Raw genomic sequence first — 21,199 nt, 5'->3', positions numbered from 1 at the left:
GGACAGCAGGGGGTAGAAGCTTGTGAAAAACATAGCCTACTTAGCTGGAATATGTGAAGATTGTAGTATCATCTCTGTATTCAAAATGTAATCAACTGGGGCTGCGGGTTGAGGGCAGTTTGAGGGGGAGGTGAACATACAGAAAATGTAGAGTTGAGTTTTCAGTTTTTTCTCATACAAACATCCCCTCACTCCCTCTTTCACTGTCCCATTTCCCACCCTGGGTTCTTTGAGAGTCCAGTCTGGGCACTACCACTCAGAGGGTGAGGGGGAGAAAGACCCATGGGTGGTGGAAATTCACAGGGTGACCTGGTGATCATTGTTCCTTGTGTTTGCCATTTTGTACTCACTCAGACTGTTACAAAGCCTCAAAATTAACCATTTGGGGTTTTCACGGGCTGTCTTGTGCACTCTTAAACTGTGTGTCTATAGTCAGACATTAACTACCATTGTGCGGCCAGTAAAAAGAGTGGCACTAACAATGCAGTGAAGTATGCATGGCCCAGTGTGTGAACTCAGATTCAAATCAATCAGCTTTTCAGGGTGCTCTCGGGTCACTGAGAACACACACAAACCACTGCTGAATCTGCTTTGGAGCCCAGGGAACAAACAATGGAGTTTGCTGATATTCCTGCACCAATTACGGTCCATAAGAAACCTGCCAGGGTAATCCCACACCCAGCAGGGCCCCCTTCTAATCACATTTATAGGCACATAAATATAACTTTTTTAAATGACAAGGCAGTTAATCCACTCTAAATCCACAATGCATCAAAAAAGTATAATCTGATTAACTGAATCAAAATGTTTATTTTTAAACAAATCCTGGAAATAAAAGATAGTGGTGTACTCATGCCCTTGTCAGTGAGTAGCATACCCTCTGATTGGTTGTCACAGACAAACTGGTGTCATCTATACTACAGAGATTAATGTAAAAGTCCTGGCACACCCCATAACACATTTTATGTGTTCACTATCGCATGCATTTACGTGGTCCTTCTGTAGCTCAGTTGGTAGAGCATGGCGCTTGTAACGCCAGGGTAGTGGGTTCGATCCCCGGGACCACCCATACGTAGAATGTATGCACACATGACTGTAAGTCGCTTTGGATAAAAGCGTCTGCTAAATGGCATATATTATTTACAACAGTGAACACAACCTTTTATATGAGTGCACTGTTGTGGGCATACAGCATTCACACGGTTTTAAAAATAATACCTATTTCAGACAGTAACTCTCACAGTGTAAGATTGCAGTAAATCATAAATAAGTAACTATAGTAGAGCACAGTGTTCTGCTCCCTCTGCTCTACCATGACCTTGGGAAAGGTACAAAGCAACACTTCTTTGATTGAGCTGACACATTGTCAAGTTGCTATAATGTCCCTGCAGCATCCCTGACAGATAGGCTTTGGTTAGGAGCTGAGGGGCAGTGTTCCCCCTACCTAACCCAGGACATAGGCCAGGATGCAGAGAAACACAGGATATCCCTCTACCCCAGCTACAACAACACACTGGTGGTGACATCGTTCAAACAGACACATACTGGCCACAATCACAAGTGAATAAAATCAACATCACATAATTCTTCATTGTTTACTTCAGACTACCTTAGTTAGAGGGTACTGTGAGCCAAGGTTGATGCAGCCTCATAGCATTATGGTCCTGTTTTCAAATTTCCATTCATGTGCTCTCCCCAATGGAACGTAAACATGGGATAAGAGGGGAAGTCAAGATGGTCATCTTTGTGCTTCTATTTAGTCACGATTGCCTAAGGTCCTTCCAGGAACGGGTCATATCCTGTGTGATATCAGGTTAACGGTATTCAACACCATGTATTCTGTCTTCAAGGAAAATAAATAGCACCACAGATCACTCAAGCTCTTCTCTGGCAATGAATAAGTCTTAGTTTGTTTCACCAGCAAGAAGGTATGCATTACAATAGCGTCGCTCTCCAACAAAAGGCACATAGACTAGCGTCTGCCTAGTAAAGACAGGTTTGTGATGGCTTGGGAGAAAAGCTTGCAGTGGAAATTAAAACTTGCTGCTTGAGGAGCACTGGCATCTCTCCAGTCACCATAAGATGCCAGCCATCAAATCTTGTCTTGTCCTTCGGGACTTGAAAACAGAAACTTTTTTAAATGGCCAAATGATAGGATTTCAGGGATGTTTGGGTTTAATAGAGAATGAAATAGGCCAGTGCAGTGAGAAGGCAGTCACAGTAGAGCTTTGTAGGAAACTGGCCCTTTTGTGTCCCAAAAAATGGAACCAGAGAATGAACATTTACTGTCACAAAACTCCAAGCCTCCCCAGAATGTGGCATTATTATTGTGTAGCACATCGCCAGAAGACCAGTGGCTTCGAAAGAAGGCCACTGGGAAGTGGGATGACACAATGTCAAAGTCCACACACACAGTACTCTATTATGATCTTTTTTTTACCCCCTTTTTTCTCCCCAATTTCGTGTTATCCAATTGGTAGTAGTTACAGTCTTGTCTCATCGCTGCAACTCCCGTACGGACTCGGGAGAGACGAAGGTCGAGAGCCATGCTTCCTCCGAAACACAACCCAACCGTACCGCTTCTTGACACAACGCACATCCAACCCCAAAGCCAGCCACACCACTGTGTCGGAGGAAACACCGTACACCTGGCGACCTGGTCAGCGTGCACTGCGCCCGGCCCGCCACAGGAGTCGCTAGTGCACGATGAGACAAGGATATCCCTTCCAGCCAAACCCTCCCTAACCCGGACAAAGCTGGGCCAGTTGTGCTTCGCCCCATGGACCTCCCGGGCTCGGCCGGCTGCGACAGCGCCTGGGCTCAAACCCAGAGTCTCTGGTGGCACAGCTAGCACTGCGATGCAGTGCCTTAGACCACTGCGCCACCCGGGAGGCCTCTATTATGATCTTAAATGGTTGATGTGAGGCCAACCCAGAGTGATTTATAATATCAAAAGACACTTCAGAAAGTCATTATGGTAGGACAAAACACTCACATTGAGCATAGTACTTCTTTTTACTCTTGGACGAAAGCCAGACCTTGGGGAATCATGATGCCTGGTCGGGCTGGGGAAAAAAATCACAGTCAAATGACTGGGCTTTGAATGTCAGAGCTGAGGTCAGATCCTGCTGGAGGGAGAGTGACCAGTGCCACTTGCAACCTGAGCAGACTACACCACTGGACAGTAAGTCCATGTTAAATACTTTGACTGTACTTGCCAGTACTCCCTACTCTGTTGGATGTTTAAAAGCAATGTACCAACACAAAACGGCCTATTGAGTGGAGAAACCACATATTTCCTAAGTCTCGGTGTGAGTGAGTTAAATCCTTAGCTTTCTGACCCTGGTCTTAAAGCTGCGGTACATCACAGTCTTGAGCACACTGACCCTCTCCTCCACACTCCTGGGGGTATTTGTTGGAATCCCCAAAGCCTTGCATGCATTTTGGCACAGTAGGCTCCCTCCCCACCAGCTCAGCTCTGCCAGGCAGTGACGCAGCAGAGGAACAATAGGCCCGTGAATTCAGGCCACAGCCTCCTTTCACACAGGCACGACCCTCACATGGCATGGGAACAACTTGTCTCACTACACACAAACAACCAGCTCTGTGCAAGGAGATGCAACCAAAATGGGTGTGCATCCAATGAGCCAGTGAAAAACTATTTCTGGGCAGAACATTACAGGCAGCAGCATATCACAGTTCATCTAAACAATTCTGAGAAGCCATCCTAACTCCCAAGTCTTTTTGAAGACAAATTCTTCAAACAGGGAAGAACATGATAGCAAACAGATGGACAAAAAAAGAGCGCTGAACTTTAGCTATGACACCCGTTCCTCTCTTTTGCTGGTAGATTTCCAGAGAAATCCCTTCCCTCTATCAATCCCTATATTTCTCCCTCCCTCCCTTCCCAGTAAATCCTCACCTTCCAGCTGTACCGGGAAGGGAACACAGCAGAGCGCTATCATCAACTGAGGAAACACACTGCCTCCTGTGGGACTCTTTACCTTCAAACAGCCCTGAGGAGGTGCTCACCAGGCCACATGGCTTCAATGATTACACACAAAATAAGTGAGTCACAGAGGAAATAAAGACAGGCAGGGATCACTCAAGTGGAGGGATAGAAGCTGGGGGGTGGGGCTGCCAGTGTGTCAGGGGATGTATGGGATAGGGCTATAAGGGCTGAGGCTTTTGACTGGGGCTAATTCATTTAGGAATGAAAATACAACAGGGACTGTATGGGTAGGGTGGAGGGGATCAAGGCTGAGGGATGAGAGTGGGCTGGAGCTGGGAATGGGGTTGAGCCTGGAAATGGAACTAGGGGCTAGGGCTGGGGCTGATACTAGAGGCTGGAGCGGGTACTAGGGGCAAATGGTGGTACTAGGGGCTAGGGCTGGTACTAGAGGGTGGGGTTGGGACTACCACAGGTTGGGGCTGTCTGGGGTCTGGGGTTGTGGCCCTCTGAGAGTGTTGAGAATAAGGAATGTCCCTGAGAGGGGGTATAACAGCAGCCCCCTGAAGAGGCATGGTCACGTCGCACCCCTCCCGACCCCACCCACTGGTCAGAGCTGGAGCATTGTAACAGAATATGCAGGACGGAGGGGGTCTGCTGGGTGCACACTCTCTAACCAGCCAGGAACATTCTCTGACACACCCTTCTCTCTGCACCTTATCAGTTCACATTTTTCACATTCCCTCAAGTCTCACTGCTGTGAAGAACCTGATTTACACAGAACTGATCTACAATAAGTAACTTTTAAAGTAAGTATACTACAGTCTGATTATAGATTCTCTATTAATATTGTTATTTGACCTCTATAGTTTCTACCTCTATAGATTAACATCTAAAAAATGGCCCATGCTACAACTAAATAAAAATACAATTGAACCTAAAATGCAATGACAGAAAACAAAAACAGATATTTTCAGGGAGATGTCCACTCCATAACTCCTCTGACCCACTTTATTCAGCATATCCCAACCATATCCCAAACCCCTGCTGCTATTATTGTGTGAAACAAACTCATCATTCATCTACTGAGGACCACAATTATCCCTGCCCTTTCAATGGATGAACAGAGAGAGAGGAGGAACAGTGAGGAACAATGCACAACTCATGAACTACAGCTCATTAGATTAGTGACGGCTTGCCACTGCAATTAACGGGCAACGGGAACGATTTAGCGCTCCAGGTTCCAGCATTATTCTCTGCATGGGGCAGCCCTATCAATGCACATTTCATGGCTGAAGGAGAAAGGAGCAGCGTTTCGATGGGAGACAGGACAGATTAATGGTTGACCGCGCACACTTTATACTAAGCAATTCAGCAGGCTGTGAGGTCGCTCACTCACACATGCAGAAATTATCATTACTTTCAATCCTGCAATTGCCTGGTGGATAAAAGTACAGTAGGCTGTAACCACTACAAATAGTTTTTGTGTGTGACAACCTAACAATGGATTGGTATTTTAAGGAAAAGGCCCAAATTACTGAAGATAAACTGATAGCAGCCAAACTGCCTGAATACTGAGTAACAATAAGGTTAGAATCTTGAATCTCACAATCTTGTCACTTGTATATAAAGCATTGGTGGCGAATTCTTGACAAAATCTTCCCCAGAAATGGAAGTAATTATTTTCAAGCAAGAAAATGATCTCAGAAGGGGCTGGCTGCTGTGTAGACCCCCACAACAGCAGGAGGAAGCTCGGGACAAGGAGAGGACTTCCAGGCCCTGACACAAACAGGAAGCATGTGAGCCAGGCAACACCTAGTCAACACAATGCTCCTCTAGCCTTGTCAGTGGTTCTCTTATGCCTCTCTCCTCCATTAGCCCTATTTATGCTCTTACCTCACTGTCCTCTCTAACACTTCCCTACCCTGTCTTCTCTTTACTAGTCCATTTGCCTCTCCCCATCCCCTCTCCCAAGTCTTTTAAAGGTTTTGTTTGGTCCTATTTTTCTTCCTGTTGAGCCACCCAGTAAAACATGTTTACAGCAAAACAACACCTCAACATCATTAAATACTTCCTCAAGCTTTTTAATGACACTGCATGTCATCTAGGGTAAACAGAGTCCAATAAGTTCCCATGAAAAGTGATGACAAGCTGGTTTAACTGTCAGATAGCTGAGTATTTTTTATCTTGGTTGGTTCAGCTGAACTACAGAGAAGGGCGTGTTTTTGCCCAGCACTGTTTAACAGTTTTTAGACTTGATTTTCAGCCTTCAGCTGGGGTTGTTATTAAAGTCTGTGCTGTGAAATGCAGTTAGGTAAGTGCAAGAAGAGAGAAGAGTAGAGCAGTTCATGTATAGAACTATGACATTCTCTAACACTGGCACCATGCAGTCAATGATTCACTAACTCCTAGAGGACTTTCCAGAAATTCATTCAAGTATGCATACTGTATGTAACATTTTCATCTCAATAAACACAAAAGCCTGATTTCCTTATAATAACGCATAATGAGGGTTTCATTTCCTCAGTAAATAAACAATGGAACACTAAAGTTATACAAATTCAATGGCCTTTGGATAGCAATCATTATTTACTTGTTCCAAACAAATGAAATATCTTAACAACTGGTGGACAATGATTGGGCGTAATCTTATTTTTCCAATTCCAATACACAGTAGTCATAACAAAAACAACTTAAAGAGTTTTTGTTCGAGGTAAAACGGCCGTATTGTGTTAGTTACTAAAATTGAGCTTAATTTTGAGGCACAACTTTGAAGCTGGTTGAAAGTTCCTGGTAATTTCACTTCAAAGCTATCGAATATCTACTGATGCCGAACATATGGCAACAAATACAATCCCAAACAAACCTTCTAAACAAACACTTTACTACCCAAAACGCACGTGATGCTATACTCTAAGGTTTGCCCAAATCTCCCATTAACATCAATACATCCAGCAAACAGGTGAGGACATGCTAAGCAATAATTACTGTATGAATAAACATACACAATGTAATCATGTATGTCAAATATGTAACACTGTATGTTAAAAGCTCTGTTTGTGGTGTGGGTGTCCCAAGCATTGCCAAAAGATAAAAACACGCACACCCCCTTAAAAAGATATTTAAAAAAAGACAAAGCGTTGTTACTGGATCAGTGGTCAACCAATCAGGGCTTTGATGGGCTTGGCAACAGTAACAAGAGGTGATGTGTAATTTAAGTAGGGTGCGTGTGCCCTGGGTAAAATGATTTTTTTTGGGGTGAGGGAGAATGTTTCTTTGCGACCAAGGCACCATGACACAACATCCCAAGAACGACCTAAAACTTCCTCAGGGACGTCACCGAGACCAACTGGGAACTAGAAAAAAAACCTCCAGGGGACCATGATACAACGTTCTGACAACCTTAGGCCATGGGTGGCTGGGGAACATCCGTTACCTGTTTGGCCTTCTCCACAGATGTCTGCAGCTTGCGGATCTCCTTCTCATACTGCTCCCTCAGTTTATCCACCTCCTGGTCGTGTGTGGCCACCTCTGCCTTCAGTGCTCCCTTCAGGGCAGTCAGCTCCCTCTCCCTCCTTCTCAGCACCTCCTCCTGCTCCTCCTTGGCCAGCAGCACCTCCTTTAAGTCCAGCTTCATTTGCATCAGGTCCTACACAGCAGGAGAGGAGGAAGTGGTGACAGTGTCTCGCTAAAATCTCACCCTGAGATGAACTGCTACCTCAACAGGTGACGTGCACAGAAATCTCCAGCACTGCCATTATTGCCTGAGAAATTCTGCTTCAGAAAATGTGCCAGGAAGAATAACATGTTTACACATTACCAACACTGGCACTACAATGGTATTGACATGGTGGTTATTATGGGACCGCAAAGCCTTTTCCACGCAAGCCACTAAGCTCCTATATGGCAACGCTCTCTCTCCTGAGAGCTGTGGGACCTGGCCTGTGTATTACCTCCATCATGGCATCCTTCTCTCTGTCGGCCACCACCGTCTTGGCGCCATCCAGCTCATCGTGCATCTCTGACAGCTGGTCCTGCAGGTCCCTGATCTCCGTCTGGTACTGCTCCCTCTCCATCTTCACCTGGAACAGCCTGCCAGACACAGAGCAGCATACAGTCACAACACACACGCCATCACCTGAACACCTGCACCTTGCTTCACAAAATGGAACGATACCACCTGCGCTCTGTCAGAAACGTCTGTTTTCCAGGCTAACAGGGGCTATGATGAGCACCCGGGCACTGATCTACCAATCACATCACCTCACACCACCCCCACTCCAACTGTAAGGGGTGCGTAACTGGTGGCAGACAAGTCAGACGCAGGGGAGCAGAACTGGGTAATAACCGGAGCAGTTTAAAATACAAAACCACCGGCATCCAGAAATACAACGTATGGGTACAAAACCCGTCGCGCACCAGACAACAATGTGCACAAGCACTTACAACAAACAATTCCACACAAAGACATGGGGGGAACAGAGGGTTAAATAGTCCAACATCAACAGACATTTAAGCCATGATGACATTTAAGCCATTGAACATATAATCCCCCTGTGACAACAGAAAACAAACTACAACTTTCTCCTCCACAAAAGTAATAAAAGGTATAGATAAAACTACTTTCTCCCAATAAGAGTTGTAAAAATGAGGATTATCCCCATTGTGCTGGTTTCTTAACCCGGGCCTTGTCGACCTGTCACTCCTTGCCTCACAGTGTATGCTCTGGTCTGGTAGTCAGTCATTTACTCCTCCAGTGTGGTGCGGAGCTCAGCCTCTGTTTTGGCCAGTTTGTCCCTCAGTCGGGAGCATTCCTCCTGGCTCCTCTCCAGCTCCGTCTGCAGGACCTTCACCCCCGCTCCGGCCTTTTCATGGGCCTCAGTCAGACCCATCTGCTTCTTTAACACGCAAGGACACACACACACTTTAAGAAAACACCATTCCTCTCACCACATCAAATCAATATGAAATGCATGGCGCTCATAGTATAGTATCTGAATTACAGTTTTGACTACGAACTATCTAACAAATAAACTCAGTGGTTGTGATGTCTACTGGTCTGCTTAAGTTAGCTATTATCACCAATAGGAGTATTGTGTCTTAAGAGGCAGGAGCTAGGGATTCTCATGTCCTGCACAGACATCCAAGATAGCAGCTAGAGTCAACATGTATGACATGGCATCATAGTATTACCTTGGTTTGCTCCTCCAGCTGCTTTTTCAGTTCAACAACATCCTTCTCCAGTGCCACCCTCTGTTCCTGTAGGGCTTTGGCTTGGGTAGCCATGTCAGGAGACTGGGAGGGGCAACAGAGACAGGAGTTCAATTTGACTCCATTTCCCTTTTCAAAATAACTCACAATATATTTGTATGATAGCATTTTCGTACAATACAAAAACATGTTGGTTGCTTTGGTTCATGGCAGATCTTAATGAAGAAAGGGAAGGGTGGTGACTAGTTTCTCTCCATACTGCACTGGTTTACACATGGCAGTTAATGGAGGCTGGTGGGAGGAGCTATTGGAGGAATGGCTCATTGTAATGACTGGAATGGAATATATGGAACGGAGTTAAGCATGTGTGTGTGATACCGTTCCATTTTTTCCATTCCAGCCATTACAATGAGCCCGTCCTCCTATAGCTCCTCCCATCAGCCTCCACTGTTGGAGGTGGTAACCACAGTGGCTGTTGTCAATGCTAGGTCAACACAGCCTTGTGGCTTGTATGCTGCTCACTAAGCTAAGGCTAAGATAAGAGGCTCACAGATTTAGCTGTTTGTTGAGTTTAATTACAACAACTCCACAACAATGCCTCACTTTGTTGTCGCTCCCCGCTGCCCGTGACTTTAATGTCTGGATCTTCTCAAACACCAGGTTGACCTTCCTCTTGGTGGTGTCCTCGTTATCAGTGCTCCTGCGCACGCACACACACACACACACACACACACACACACACACACACACACACACACACACAGTCAGAACACAGGTGCACTCCCACACTCGACTGATCTGAGGGTTAAGAGGGGTCTCTGTGTGTGGTAGGTGGATCAGATCAGGGTCTAATCCCAGACTGTTCTGGTTCCTGCTCTGCCGGGGGCCAACTGCTTTGATGTGTCACCTCGCAACCCGCTCAACCTCATTACAGCTATCCATTAAGAGGCACATTCAGGAGAATGTGTCTCCCTCCATCCCTGGCCCTGCTATACAACTGGGCTGTATGCAGGGTGCACCCTCTCTCTTCCTATATTGGGACAGAAAATGAACAGAACATCGGGTTGCCACAACCCGGAGAAGTTTCTATGGTTCCATTCAATTCCACTACCTGACAGGGGAGTTCTAGCCCCCCTCCTTCATTAAAGTTTAATAACTTCAGCGAGTGAATGTTTGTCCTTTCTTTGATGACTCAGCACACCACTTCCATCTGTGTTCCTTTCCATTGACTTCTGACCCCTGACCTGTGACCTGACACACCCAAAGCAGTTTCCTGAACTGGAGCACACATGGAATGTAGACACTTAGGAACTAAGGCACTTTAGAAGTTTAGGATTTAAATAGCAAATCTTCTAAAACTATGGACACAAATGTACAGTCCAACCATGACACAATGCTCTGTGAGAGACACAGAACTTGACTTGGGATTGGATAGGAACTCCAAGATCCAGCTTTACTGGTGCTGTGATTGACATGTTATCCTATTGGATATATGCACTGGACTTTCAGACTTGGCTTCTTGACGAACATACTTGGTTTAAGCTTTGTAACCCCCCCCCAAAGCCTTTTAACCTAGTCGAGCTATAAAACTTTCAGAGAGTGAAACCAGCTACGCTATAGTAAGCTTCAGCTGGTGTAGCTTGGTACTGAACAACAACAAAACTGTCTAGCGCCTCATCTTACTATTTAACAATATAAACCATCATGTATCATGATTACCCTTACCAGTTCATCTATCTTAAACCTGGAAGTACACCATAGAGATTGTAACGGCGTTCTTCTATCTCCTCCTCTGATGAAGAGGTAGAACAAGGATCGGACCAAAATGCAGCGTGATGATGATTCATGATATAATTTTAATGAAGGAAAAAAACAATACAAGTGGAAAATACAAAATAATGAAAAGTGAAAACCGAAACAGCCCTATCTGGTGCAAACACAAAGACAGGAACAATCACCCACGAAAACACTCACAGAGTATGGCTGCCTAAATATGGCTCCCAATCAGAGACAACGATAATCACCTGACTCTGATTGAGAACCGCCTCAGGCAGCCATAGACTAATTAGACACCCCACAAAACCCCAAGACAAAAAACACACCACAATAACCCATGTCACACCCTGGCCAGACCAAATAAATAAATAAAACACAAAATACTAAGACCAAGGCGTGACAGAACCCCCCCTAAGGTGCGGACTCCCGGACGCACCTCAAAACCATAGGGAGGGTCCGGGTGGGCGTCTGTCCATGGTGGCGGCTTCGGCTCGGGACGTGGACCCCACTCCATAAATGTCATAGTTCCTCCCCCTCGCGTCCTGGGATAATCCACCCTCGCCGCCAACCATGGCCTAATGGTCCACACCCAGAACCCCACTGGACTGAGGGGCAGCTCGTGACTGAGGGGCAGCTCGGGACTGAGGGGCAGCTCGGGACTGAGGGGCAGCTCGGGACTGAGGGGCAGCTCGGGACTGAGGGGCAGCTCGGGAATGAGGGGCAGCTCGGGAATGAGGGGCAGCTCGGGAATGAGGGGCAGCTCGGGAATGAGGGGAAGCCCAGCACTGAGGGAAAGCCCAGCACTGAGGGAAAGCCCAGCACTGAGGGAAAGCCCAGCACTGAGGGAAAGCCCAGCACTGAGGGAAAGCCCAGCACTGAGGGAAAGCCCAGCACTGAGGGAAAGCCCAGCACTGAGAGGAAGCTCAGCACTGAGAGGAAGCTCAGCACTGAGAGGAAGCTCAGGCAGGTAGTTGGCTCTTGCAGATCCTGGCTGGCTGGCGGATCTGGAAGAGTCTGGTTGACTGGCAGATCTGGAAGAGTCTGGTTGACTGGCAGATCTGGAAGAGTCTGGTTGACTGGCAGATCTGGAAGAGTCTGGTTGACTGGCAGATCTGGAAGCGTCTGGCTGACTGGCGGATCTAGCTGCTCTGGCTGCTCCATGCAGACTGGCAGCTCTGGCTGCTCTATGCAGACTGACAGCTCTGGCTGCTCTATGCAGACTGACAGCTCCATGCAGACTGGCAGCTCTGGCAGCTCTATGCAGACTGGCAGCTCTGGCTGCTCCATGCAGACTGGCAGCTCTGGCTGCTCCATGCAGACTGGCAGCTCTGGCTGCTCCATGCAGACTGGCAGCTCTGGCTGCTCCATGCAGACTGGCAGCTCTGGCTGCTCCATGCAGACTGGCAGCTCTGGCTGCTCCATGCAGTCTGACAGCTCAGGCTGCTCCATGCAGTCTGACAGCTCAGGCTGCTCCATGCAGACTGGCAGCTCAGGCTGCGCTGAACAGGCAGGAGACTCTGGCAGCGCTGGAGAGAAGGAAGGCTCTGGCTGCGCTAAACAGGCGGGAGACTCCGGCAGCGCAGGAGAGGAGAAAGGCCCCCGACAGCGCTGAACAGGCGGGAGACTCCAGCAGCACTGGAGAGGCAAAGCGCACTGTCGGCCTGATGCGTGGTGCTGGCACTGGTGGAACTGGATAGAGAACACGCACAGGAAGCCTGGTGCGGGGAGCTGCCACCGGAGGACTGGTGTGTGGAGGTGGCTCTGGATAGACCGGACCTTGCAGGCGCACTGGAGCTCTTGAGCACCGAGCCTGCCCAACCTTACCTGGCTCGATGCCCACTCTAGCCCGGCCAATACGAAGAGCTGGTATGAACCGCACCGGGCTATGCACCCGTACTGGAAACACCGTGCTCTCCATAGCATAACACGGTGCCTGCCCGGTCTCTCTAGCCCCCCGGTAAGCACAGGGAGTTTGCACAGGTGTCCCACCTGGCATAGCCATACTCCCTGTGAGCCCCCTCCCAATACATTTTTGGGGCTGACTCTCAGGCTTCCATCCACGTCACCGTGTTGTCTCCTCATACCAGCGCCTCTCAGCTTTCCACACCTCCAGTTCTTCCTTGGGGCGGCGATATTCTCCAGGCTGAGCCCAAGGTCCTTCACCGTCCAGTTCGTCCTCCCATGTCCAGTCCCTCTCTCGCTGCACCTTGGTGCGGCTACACTCCCCTGGTTTAGCCCAGGGTCCTCTCCCGTCGAGGATTTCCTCCCAAGTCCAGAAATTCTTGTCGCGCTGCTCCTGCTGCCGCTGTTGCCTGTTACCACGTTGCTTGGTCCATTTGTGGTGGGTGATTCTGTAATGGCGTTCTTCTATCTCCTCCTCTGATGAAGAGGTAGAACAAGGATCGGACCAAAATGCAGCGTGATGATGATTCATGATATAATTTTAATGAAGGAAAAAACAATACAAGCGGAAACTACAAAATAAAGAGAAGTGAAAACCGAAACAGCCCTATCTGGTGCAAACACAAAGACAGGAACAATCACCCACAAAAACACTCACAGAATATGGCTGCCTAAATATGGCTCCCAATCAGAGACAACGATAATCACCTGACTCTGATTGAGAACCGCCTCAGGCAGCCATAGACTAATTAGACACCCCACAAAACCCCAAGACAAAAAACACACCACAATAACCCATGTCACACCCTGGCCTGACCAACTAGATAAAGAAAACAACAAATACTAAGACCAAGGCGTGACAGAGATACTAATCTGAGATGTTTCCCACCGATAACTCCTCCATTTCCCCTTACTGTAAGTGATGGGATTTATAGCATGGGGTGAACGGTGAACATCAAGAATCAGGTGATGAGCAGAGCAGGGTTGATACCTTACATTCCTCAGTAGAGAGGGAGAGAGAGAGACAGGGAGAAAGAGAAATGGGAAGAGGAACGAACACCACTAAGCAGCTGCATCGACCACAGCTTAGATATGGAGGTGGAGACTGAATGGGAGTATAAATTCCTTCCATTTTATCACGAACAGTCAGACACAGATCAAAAACATTTAAGTGCTCCCATGGGGCATTTTCCTTTTCAAATGATGCCTTCCTTAAAGATGCACTATGCAGAAATAGTTCCTACATTTCCTGTTTGCAAAATGTTTAATAGTTTGCTTAATTTCAGTTTATGTGGCAAAAGAAGCAAGTATACTGTATGGAATCATTGTCCATCTAAACCACTGTGATTTTTTTTTTTACATGACCAAAAATATTGTAATTTCAGCTGTTTGAAGCTGGTGTACAAAACCAAAAGTAAAAAAGGCAAAAACAAAACTCTAGAATGGGAAGCATAGAAATAGCGCACATAGAACAGATCTATCGTTTCATAGACTTTCTTTCAATGAGAATGAAAGCGTTATAACAAATATTTCTATGTGAATTTCCATGTGAATTTGGTGGGGTAGCCCAAAAAGTTACATATCGCAGCTTTAAGAGTGCAACTTGGCACATGCTATGTTTAGACTGTGCAGTTTACTGCCCGCTGCATATTGAAAGTGATACTCATGGCGTCATAATGTTGCCTACTAGTGTATTGATGTATTAGCAATTCATACAAAACATTATTCCATTAATACCGTTTGAATATAATAGACATTTCTGTAAAACTGGAAAATGTTCTGCGATAAAAAGTGAACCAGGAACATTACATCAGTGAGGTAAAAACTCACCCATCCTTGAGGTAATTAAACAAAATCTGTTTTGCAGTCTCTTCATGTGTTTGTTGTGAAAGCTCCTGCTGACCTTTCAAAAGATCAGGTGTCACCTAGATGCAAGAGGAAAGAAACAGAGAGCCATCAGAGTTCTGACAGATACTTTCACATGCAGTTACGCAGTAATAGAGAATGATTAGTTAAACAACTAACCTAACTGTAATCATAAATAATGTATTGTTTACCTGCACATCCATCTCTGCATTAGGCTTCTTGCCCAAGTTAGAGGAAGGGATGGATAGAGAGGTTGTAGCCACACTTGTTAAAATCTTTGTGCTTGGTGAAGATTGACCATCCACAGCATCTGTACTGTCCAGGGGTAATGTAGAGGAGCGATTTAGCACCGCCTTATACCCCTGGATGGAGCCTGCTGCTTTAGAGGTCATGCTCTGAGGGGAGCCTGGAGCACTGCTACCACAGGCCGAAGCTTTGGCACTTGGCTTCCCCTCCACCGCTGTCACCCACGAGTTTTTTCTCCCAGACACCTTCTGCAGATGCAGCTGTGAGGGGCGGAGGACGTGCTCCGTGGACCTCCCCTGGTTCTTGCTAAACGCATCCATGTATTCCGACTCTCCCTGGAGGCTAAAGGGAAGGGCGCTGTCGACACTCCTAGAGCGCTTCCTGTCCTCTGGGTTGATCCTGTTCCTGCGGCCTGCCCTGCCCCGTCGCTGGTGACCACCATCCTTGCCGTCAAACTTGCCGATGAGCTCGTCCACGCCGGGGATGGAGCCTGTGTCGATGTCTCGGCCCGTGCCGGGTTGGAAGGGGATGTAGCGTCGGTTCTGGTGGCGGTTGATGGTATCTGCGTACAGCGCCTCCAGCTGGTCGGTAGATGAGGTAGAGGAGTGGCGGGAGCGGGACGAGGACTGCAGCACGGGGCCGCTAGAGTCAACTCTGCACAGGGGGAGGATGTCTGGCTCATGGCGGCTGCGCTCCAGGCTAGAGTTGGCACTGCTAATGGAGCTGGCGGACCGGCAGGAAGCCTTAGTCTGCTCACTGGGAGGGCTAGACACAGAATAGGGCTGGGGTATGGGGACACGTTGGGGCAGCTGGGGCTGGGGTGAAGACTGAGACTGTGGTGGAGACTGGGGTTTAGATTGTGGCAGAGACTGGGGTTGGGGTTTGGACAGGTGCTGAGACTTGGGTTTGGACTGGGGCTGAGCCACCTGAGTCTGAGTCTTAGACTGTGGCTGAGCCAGCTGGGCTTGAGGCTTGGATTGAGACTGGACTAGTTTGGTTTGAGGCTTAGAGGGGGCTGGCTGTGGCTGGGGCTTGGGCTGGGGCTGTGTTCTCTCCTGCAGGGCAGGACTCCTCCTATGATCCAGGCTGGATGACCCGGCATGGGCGACTACTGGGGAGGTGGATCTGGGAGAAGTCTCCGCCAGGGACATCGGCCGGGGAGACAGGCTGTGGTTACCATCCAGGTTCAAGGTGTTGTTCTCTGGGTCATAAGGCTTGAGGATCTCTGGGTGTCTCTGGAAGTTCAGCTGGGTGGATGCTGGCTTCTTCCCCTGCTCTGTGACTCCATTGTGAGAGCCCCCAAACTGCATCTGTTTCTGGGACCTGTACTCAACAAAGGGGCTGTCAGAAACAGCCTCCCTGCTTCCTTTGAAATCATACTCATGGTAGTTGTCAATAAAGGAGCCCTGTGTGTCATTGTAGCCGTTACTATTAGGATCTGTATAGGAGTTGGACCCACGGTCCTGGTTGTTCAGCACCACGTACGGGTGTCCATCAATCCCCTGGACCCTAATGCTGAGGCCATAGGAGCCAGCTCCATTGTGAGGCCTGGAAGAGCGGGCCGGTTGATTGACTCTGTACGACTCCATCAGGAAATGAGCAAGATAATAAATCCCTCTCCCTGGATCAGGCCCACCTCTGCAAAAAAAGGACATAATCTGATTTAGTCAGAAATGAGATGCCATCAGATTTAATAACGTCAGCAAATGTTTCACTGCTCCATGGCCTGCTAATGAGAGTTAAAGCCTCACAACATTTGATTATGTCATCTGGTCTAATTTTCCTTTTTTCTGTACTTAATGGTCTCTGTGTGTAGAGAGTGGTTCCACAGAGAGCACCCTAACTGTTCAGCTCCACCACAGGTTGCCGAGCAGTTAAGAGCTTTGGGCCAGTAACCGAAAGGTTGATGGTTTGCCGAGCCGGCAAGGTGGCAAAATCTGCCATTCTGCCCTGAGCAAGGCAGTTAACCCCCAACAACAACTGCTCCCCGGGCACCGATGACGCCGAATAAGGCAGCCCCCTGCACCTCTCTGATTCAGATGGGCTGGGTTTAAATGCGGTTCAATGCATTCCGTTGTGCAACTGACTAGGTACTCCCTTTTCCTGCTAAATGAAGGAGTGAGACACTGCACTGCCGTAAAATAACATAAGAGAGCCCAGTCTTTATCAACACACTGAACTTGAAAAACAGTGAATTAACATTTGCTACACTCTTTTGAAGGGCAAATATGACCAGGTACTGTGTACGAAACCATAACAAGCAGGTTACTAACTGGCATCTTAATGCGCTGTAATTGGCTGTTATTAACAGGCATAAATGAATCATTTTAAACATGGTGTGAATGAATATTTACTGCACATAAAGGTGTAAGCAGGTCTAATGGCCTGACAATAACAATATGGTATTACAGCTTAGTGACAGACTCCAACGATATGTCACACTACACCTGGAAATCCCATGACTGTGCGTAGCTGTAGCCTATACAGTAACCTTCTTGAATGTCTTTGCTAATGAATGTATGTGTGTGTGTGTGTGTGTGTGTGTGTGTGTGTGTGTGTGTGTGTGTGTGTGTGTGTGTGTGTGTGTGTGTGTGTGTGTGTGTGTGTGTGTGTGTGTGTGTGTGTGTGTGTGTGTGTGTGTGTGTGTGTGTGAATCTATTGAACCAACCTCTGCCAATCCTTGTACAATACACTGTGATTCGCAGTCCCTGTAGAGGGCCCTGGTCGGTGTAACAGTGTACCATAGGAGGAGCAGGGTAATAGACCTACAGCAGGGCCATTGTCATCAACCCCACTTAACACCACAGCATTAAGAGAGGTACTATACCACTGAAGACAGGAACTCGTGCTGATAGGTTCAACTGTTTTCTACTATACTTGCCAAAAATATACACAAGTAACTGAATATTTAGACCACCTTGATACTTTTGGGTATTCACATTATAACACACAGATAAAGTAGAGATCAAGTTCTTTGACTCAAGTATCTGAGTGTCTTCTGTGTAAAGACATATATTTGTGAATTATCTGCCAGATTACAAGTAGTGTGTAGTCTGAAGCTGAGGACAGAGCATAGGGACATTTGACCCTAAGAAACAGGTCTGTATCAGCTAACAGGAAGGCCAGCAGAGACACACAGCATCACAGACATCAGTGGGCACCATGTGTTTGTATAGACAATGGGCTCTTATCAGAGACCTGTAGGCTCAGCTGATAATGTCCTATTCCACCCCCAAACAAACAAATACATAGGTGAATGTCATGAATGGCCTGGTTTTACAATAGCAGGACAAATGGTGATAGTGATGGGAGGGCTATGATAAGGAAACAAAGGTGACAGCAGATAATGTCACTTTGTAATGAAATGCACAGACATGCCCGCAAGGCCTTTGAGGAAATCTCAATAAATCACTCTTTCAAACTGAAAACGAGTATTGCCTACTGCTCTACAGAACTGAACCAGCATGTTGATATAGAAGCGATGCAGCAGGCTCTTCCTGATTCTATTAATACTCAGAGGACAGAACCTCATACTTTCCAGCCATTGAAGGGAAGGGAGAACAATGAGGCCAAGTTAGCCCCTTATCCAAAAGGAAAGGCACTGTGGAGGACAGAAAGCAGCAGAAGACGACACAATAGCCTCTTTCACTCCAAGTATCACATGTATCCAACAACACAAGGGCTGTGAGGTTTGAGTGCAGCTCGTTTCCTCTCATTGTGTTACTCTCTGCAAGGGAGGAAACACTTGCTGAGCCAATTTCTCCCCCCTTCTCCCCTGCAATCCATAACTAGAGCACTACCCTCGCCACGGTCCCCCTACACCTCAGACCAAAGGTCAGTGCTGAGAGTGGGTTAGGATGTCAAGGCCCTGCCTTTGATCTTTCCAGGGAAACATTGAGAACAGAAAAAAATGAGAATAATCTACATGTGCAGTGCACTGGCTCGTTCTCTACATCCTGGGGGTGTGTTGTTATCACAATACACCATTCAGGCCTGTAAAAGACAACTATAGGAGAGCACATTAGGACACTGCCTTGATTCCAGATTAAAAACTGAATAGAAAAGAGTTACATTCACGGCAGATTTGATATTTTTACTGTAGTCATGACAGATTGAGTTTATTCATATTCCAGGGAGAGCTATTAAGCCTTAGAGATATGATGTAATATGATATGATATAATTCATAATTCAAAATCCATAACACAGATTATTTATGGAAGAATATCAGTTACTAATAGCATGTTATGACATGTAGATCTCATGCATTCATACCAAGTAAATAACAGCAAGTAATGGAAAACCAGGAGAAAAGAGGTGGACATTTTATTCCAAGGAATTTGCTCTTCGGTAAAGTTAGCCATGCATGGTTTTAATAATTGTTCCATACTGAATAGATGAATTAATCTATTCATATTACAGAATGTGGTATATGATATTAAAGAATGTGTAACATGTTTGAATAAAAATAATTTTTGAATGCAAATTAGATTCATTTAGTATACAACAATTCTTCAAATTCTAAATACTGTAAGTAATTTATACAATTTATAAATTGTATACAAACATATTCCTCTTTAATATCTATTGACTGAATAGAAGTACTGTGTAAAAAATGGCATTGATATTTTAATTGGAAAAGGGCAAGATAAGCTAAGTTTTCAAAAGTTTATACTGATGCATTAGTTTAGGGTACAACAGGTGGTTTAACTTCTTATTTACATGAACATGAAATAACTCGATTTTGAATGTAGTTTTCTCCATGATTATTATTTCAAACAAGTAAACAATTTATCTGCATATATGTGTGTTTATAGCGGCCACTGCCCAGTCAGTAACCTAAAGTTCCCACGCTATGACGCATTTAATGACTACTGTAACAAAAAGTGTAAGAAGAGAAACTTGTCACTTACCAGCTGCGCTTTACGAACAATAATCGCGTATTAGTTGTTCAATGATGGACAGCCGTTTAAGTGGCATACTCCACGGAATTGTTCAAAATCTATTTGTTGCAGGTCATGTTTTCTGAATCAGTTCAGTTTAGAGACGCCTGAAGCTCTGCAATACCCCGCCCCCTGCTAAGAACTCTGTAAACCCGCCCATCTCAAACCCTACTACCAAACACTAAACGTCAAAACACTGATCTAGGACTAGATTGACAATGTCAACCTGAACACTCCCAACTTTTTGTCAGTCAACCTGTTTGACGAAGTGTCCCTTTATCAGTTTATCAAAGATACTCTGTTGCGAGCCACAGTTGCAACAGTTAGGCCCTACTAAAGTTCATTGTGGCTGATATGAATAGCCCATACTGATGTTGATTGCAATTTGTGAATTAAAATTAAAATGTACACTGTATGGAACACGTCATATGGCAGGGCCCATCACGTTCTATATCATCCTCATTAATCATAAATGAAAATGTTGGTGAGCTATTTTACAAAATCCTTCAGGCCCAGTTAATGGGTTTTCCATTAGCCTTACTAGGAATTTGTGGTTATAATAAAGCTACGAAAGAAATTATAACTAAAATGTCCGCAATTAATAGTTGAACTTGTTTTTTGGATGTTGTTGTTTGTTTTTATTTTTTTTTGTACGCAGATAATGTTTGTTTACTGAAGCATATGGATTCACTGCACCGTGTGGACCACTCCCATTTTCTAATCTATTTTTAAGACCAACAGCGTCATCTAGTGGATAATTACTTACCTCTATGCAATTTGCCAAGAGTTTACTCTGGGTAAATGCTGCAGTTATACACTGTTATACAGCATTTTTATACAGGATGATGTCCAATTTACGAGATACCTCCCAAATGTGTTGAAATTGAAATGCAAAAAAATGTGCAATGTTGACGTTGATTTTTGTGAACATTACAGTGGTATAAAAGAACACATTACAGTAGCTATTTTTATATTTCTATTAAAATACTTCCCGTTATTTTTTACACCTGGTTCCCAAGCTTGATGATTAAAAAAAATATTATCATTCTTTAGTTGCTCTGAACCTTTAGAGAGAGAAAAAAAATTGCCCTCAGTCCTTGTTGTGGCACAGAGTAGGCATTTCAATGGCTCACACAAGGACTTTAATAAACGTTAAAATCGAAGTTCTTTCGTTTAGAGGACAGCAAAGGGCATCAGCCACATTTTATTTGTGGCCTCAGCTGCCCCCTCCCTTTGTTGTGGCCCACTGTGTTTTCATTTCTGTGTCTGTGAGAGGACTGAGAGTGGGTGGACTGTAAATGTGTCTTT

The 21,199-nt window shown here is 46.0% G+C and overlaps 1 protein-coding gene across 1 annotated transcript in view; it reads right to left on the bottom strand.

The window, feature by feature from the left end:
- Nucleotides 1-20,014, bottom strand: part of LOC124033737 (cingulin-like protein 1) — a 37,156-nt gene extending 17,142 nt beyond the window's left edge. The window contains exons 1-8 of the mRNA XM_046345955.1: nt 19,862-20,014; nt 14,896-16,588; nt 14,669-14,763; nt 9,764-9,860; nt 9,143-9,244; nt 8,699-8,847; nt 7,903-8,041; nt 7,386-7,598 (exon numbers count right to left, since the gene is read on the bottom strand). Coding sequence (XP_046201911.1) covers nt 7,386-7,598; nt 7,903-8,041; nt 8,699-8,847; nt 9,143-9,244; nt 9,764-9,860; nt 14,669-14,763; nt 14,896-16,539 — 2,439 coding nt within the window. The 5' untranslated portion in view covers nt 16,540-16,588; nt 19,862-20,014. The remainder of the gene's footprint in view (nt 1-7,385; nt 7,599-7,902; nt 8,042-8,698; nt 8,848-9,142; nt 9,245-9,763; nt 9,861-14,668; nt 14,764-14,895; nt 16,589-19,861) is intronic.
- Nucleotides 20,015-21,199: the final 1,185 nt, after the last annotated feature.

Source organism: Oncorhynchus gorbuscha, linkage group LG04 (genome assembly GCF_021184085.1).
Source record: "Oncorhynchus gorbuscha isolate QuinsamMale2020 ecotype Even-year linkage group LG04, OgorEven_v1.0, whole genome shotgun sequence".
Lineage (NCBI taxonomy): Eukaryota > Metazoa > Chordata > Actinopteri > Salmoniformes > Salmonidae > Oncorhynchus > Oncorhynchus gorbuscha.
The sequence above is the reverse complement of the archived record's forward strand: the minus strand, read 5'-3'. Positions and strand labels throughout refer to the sequence as shown.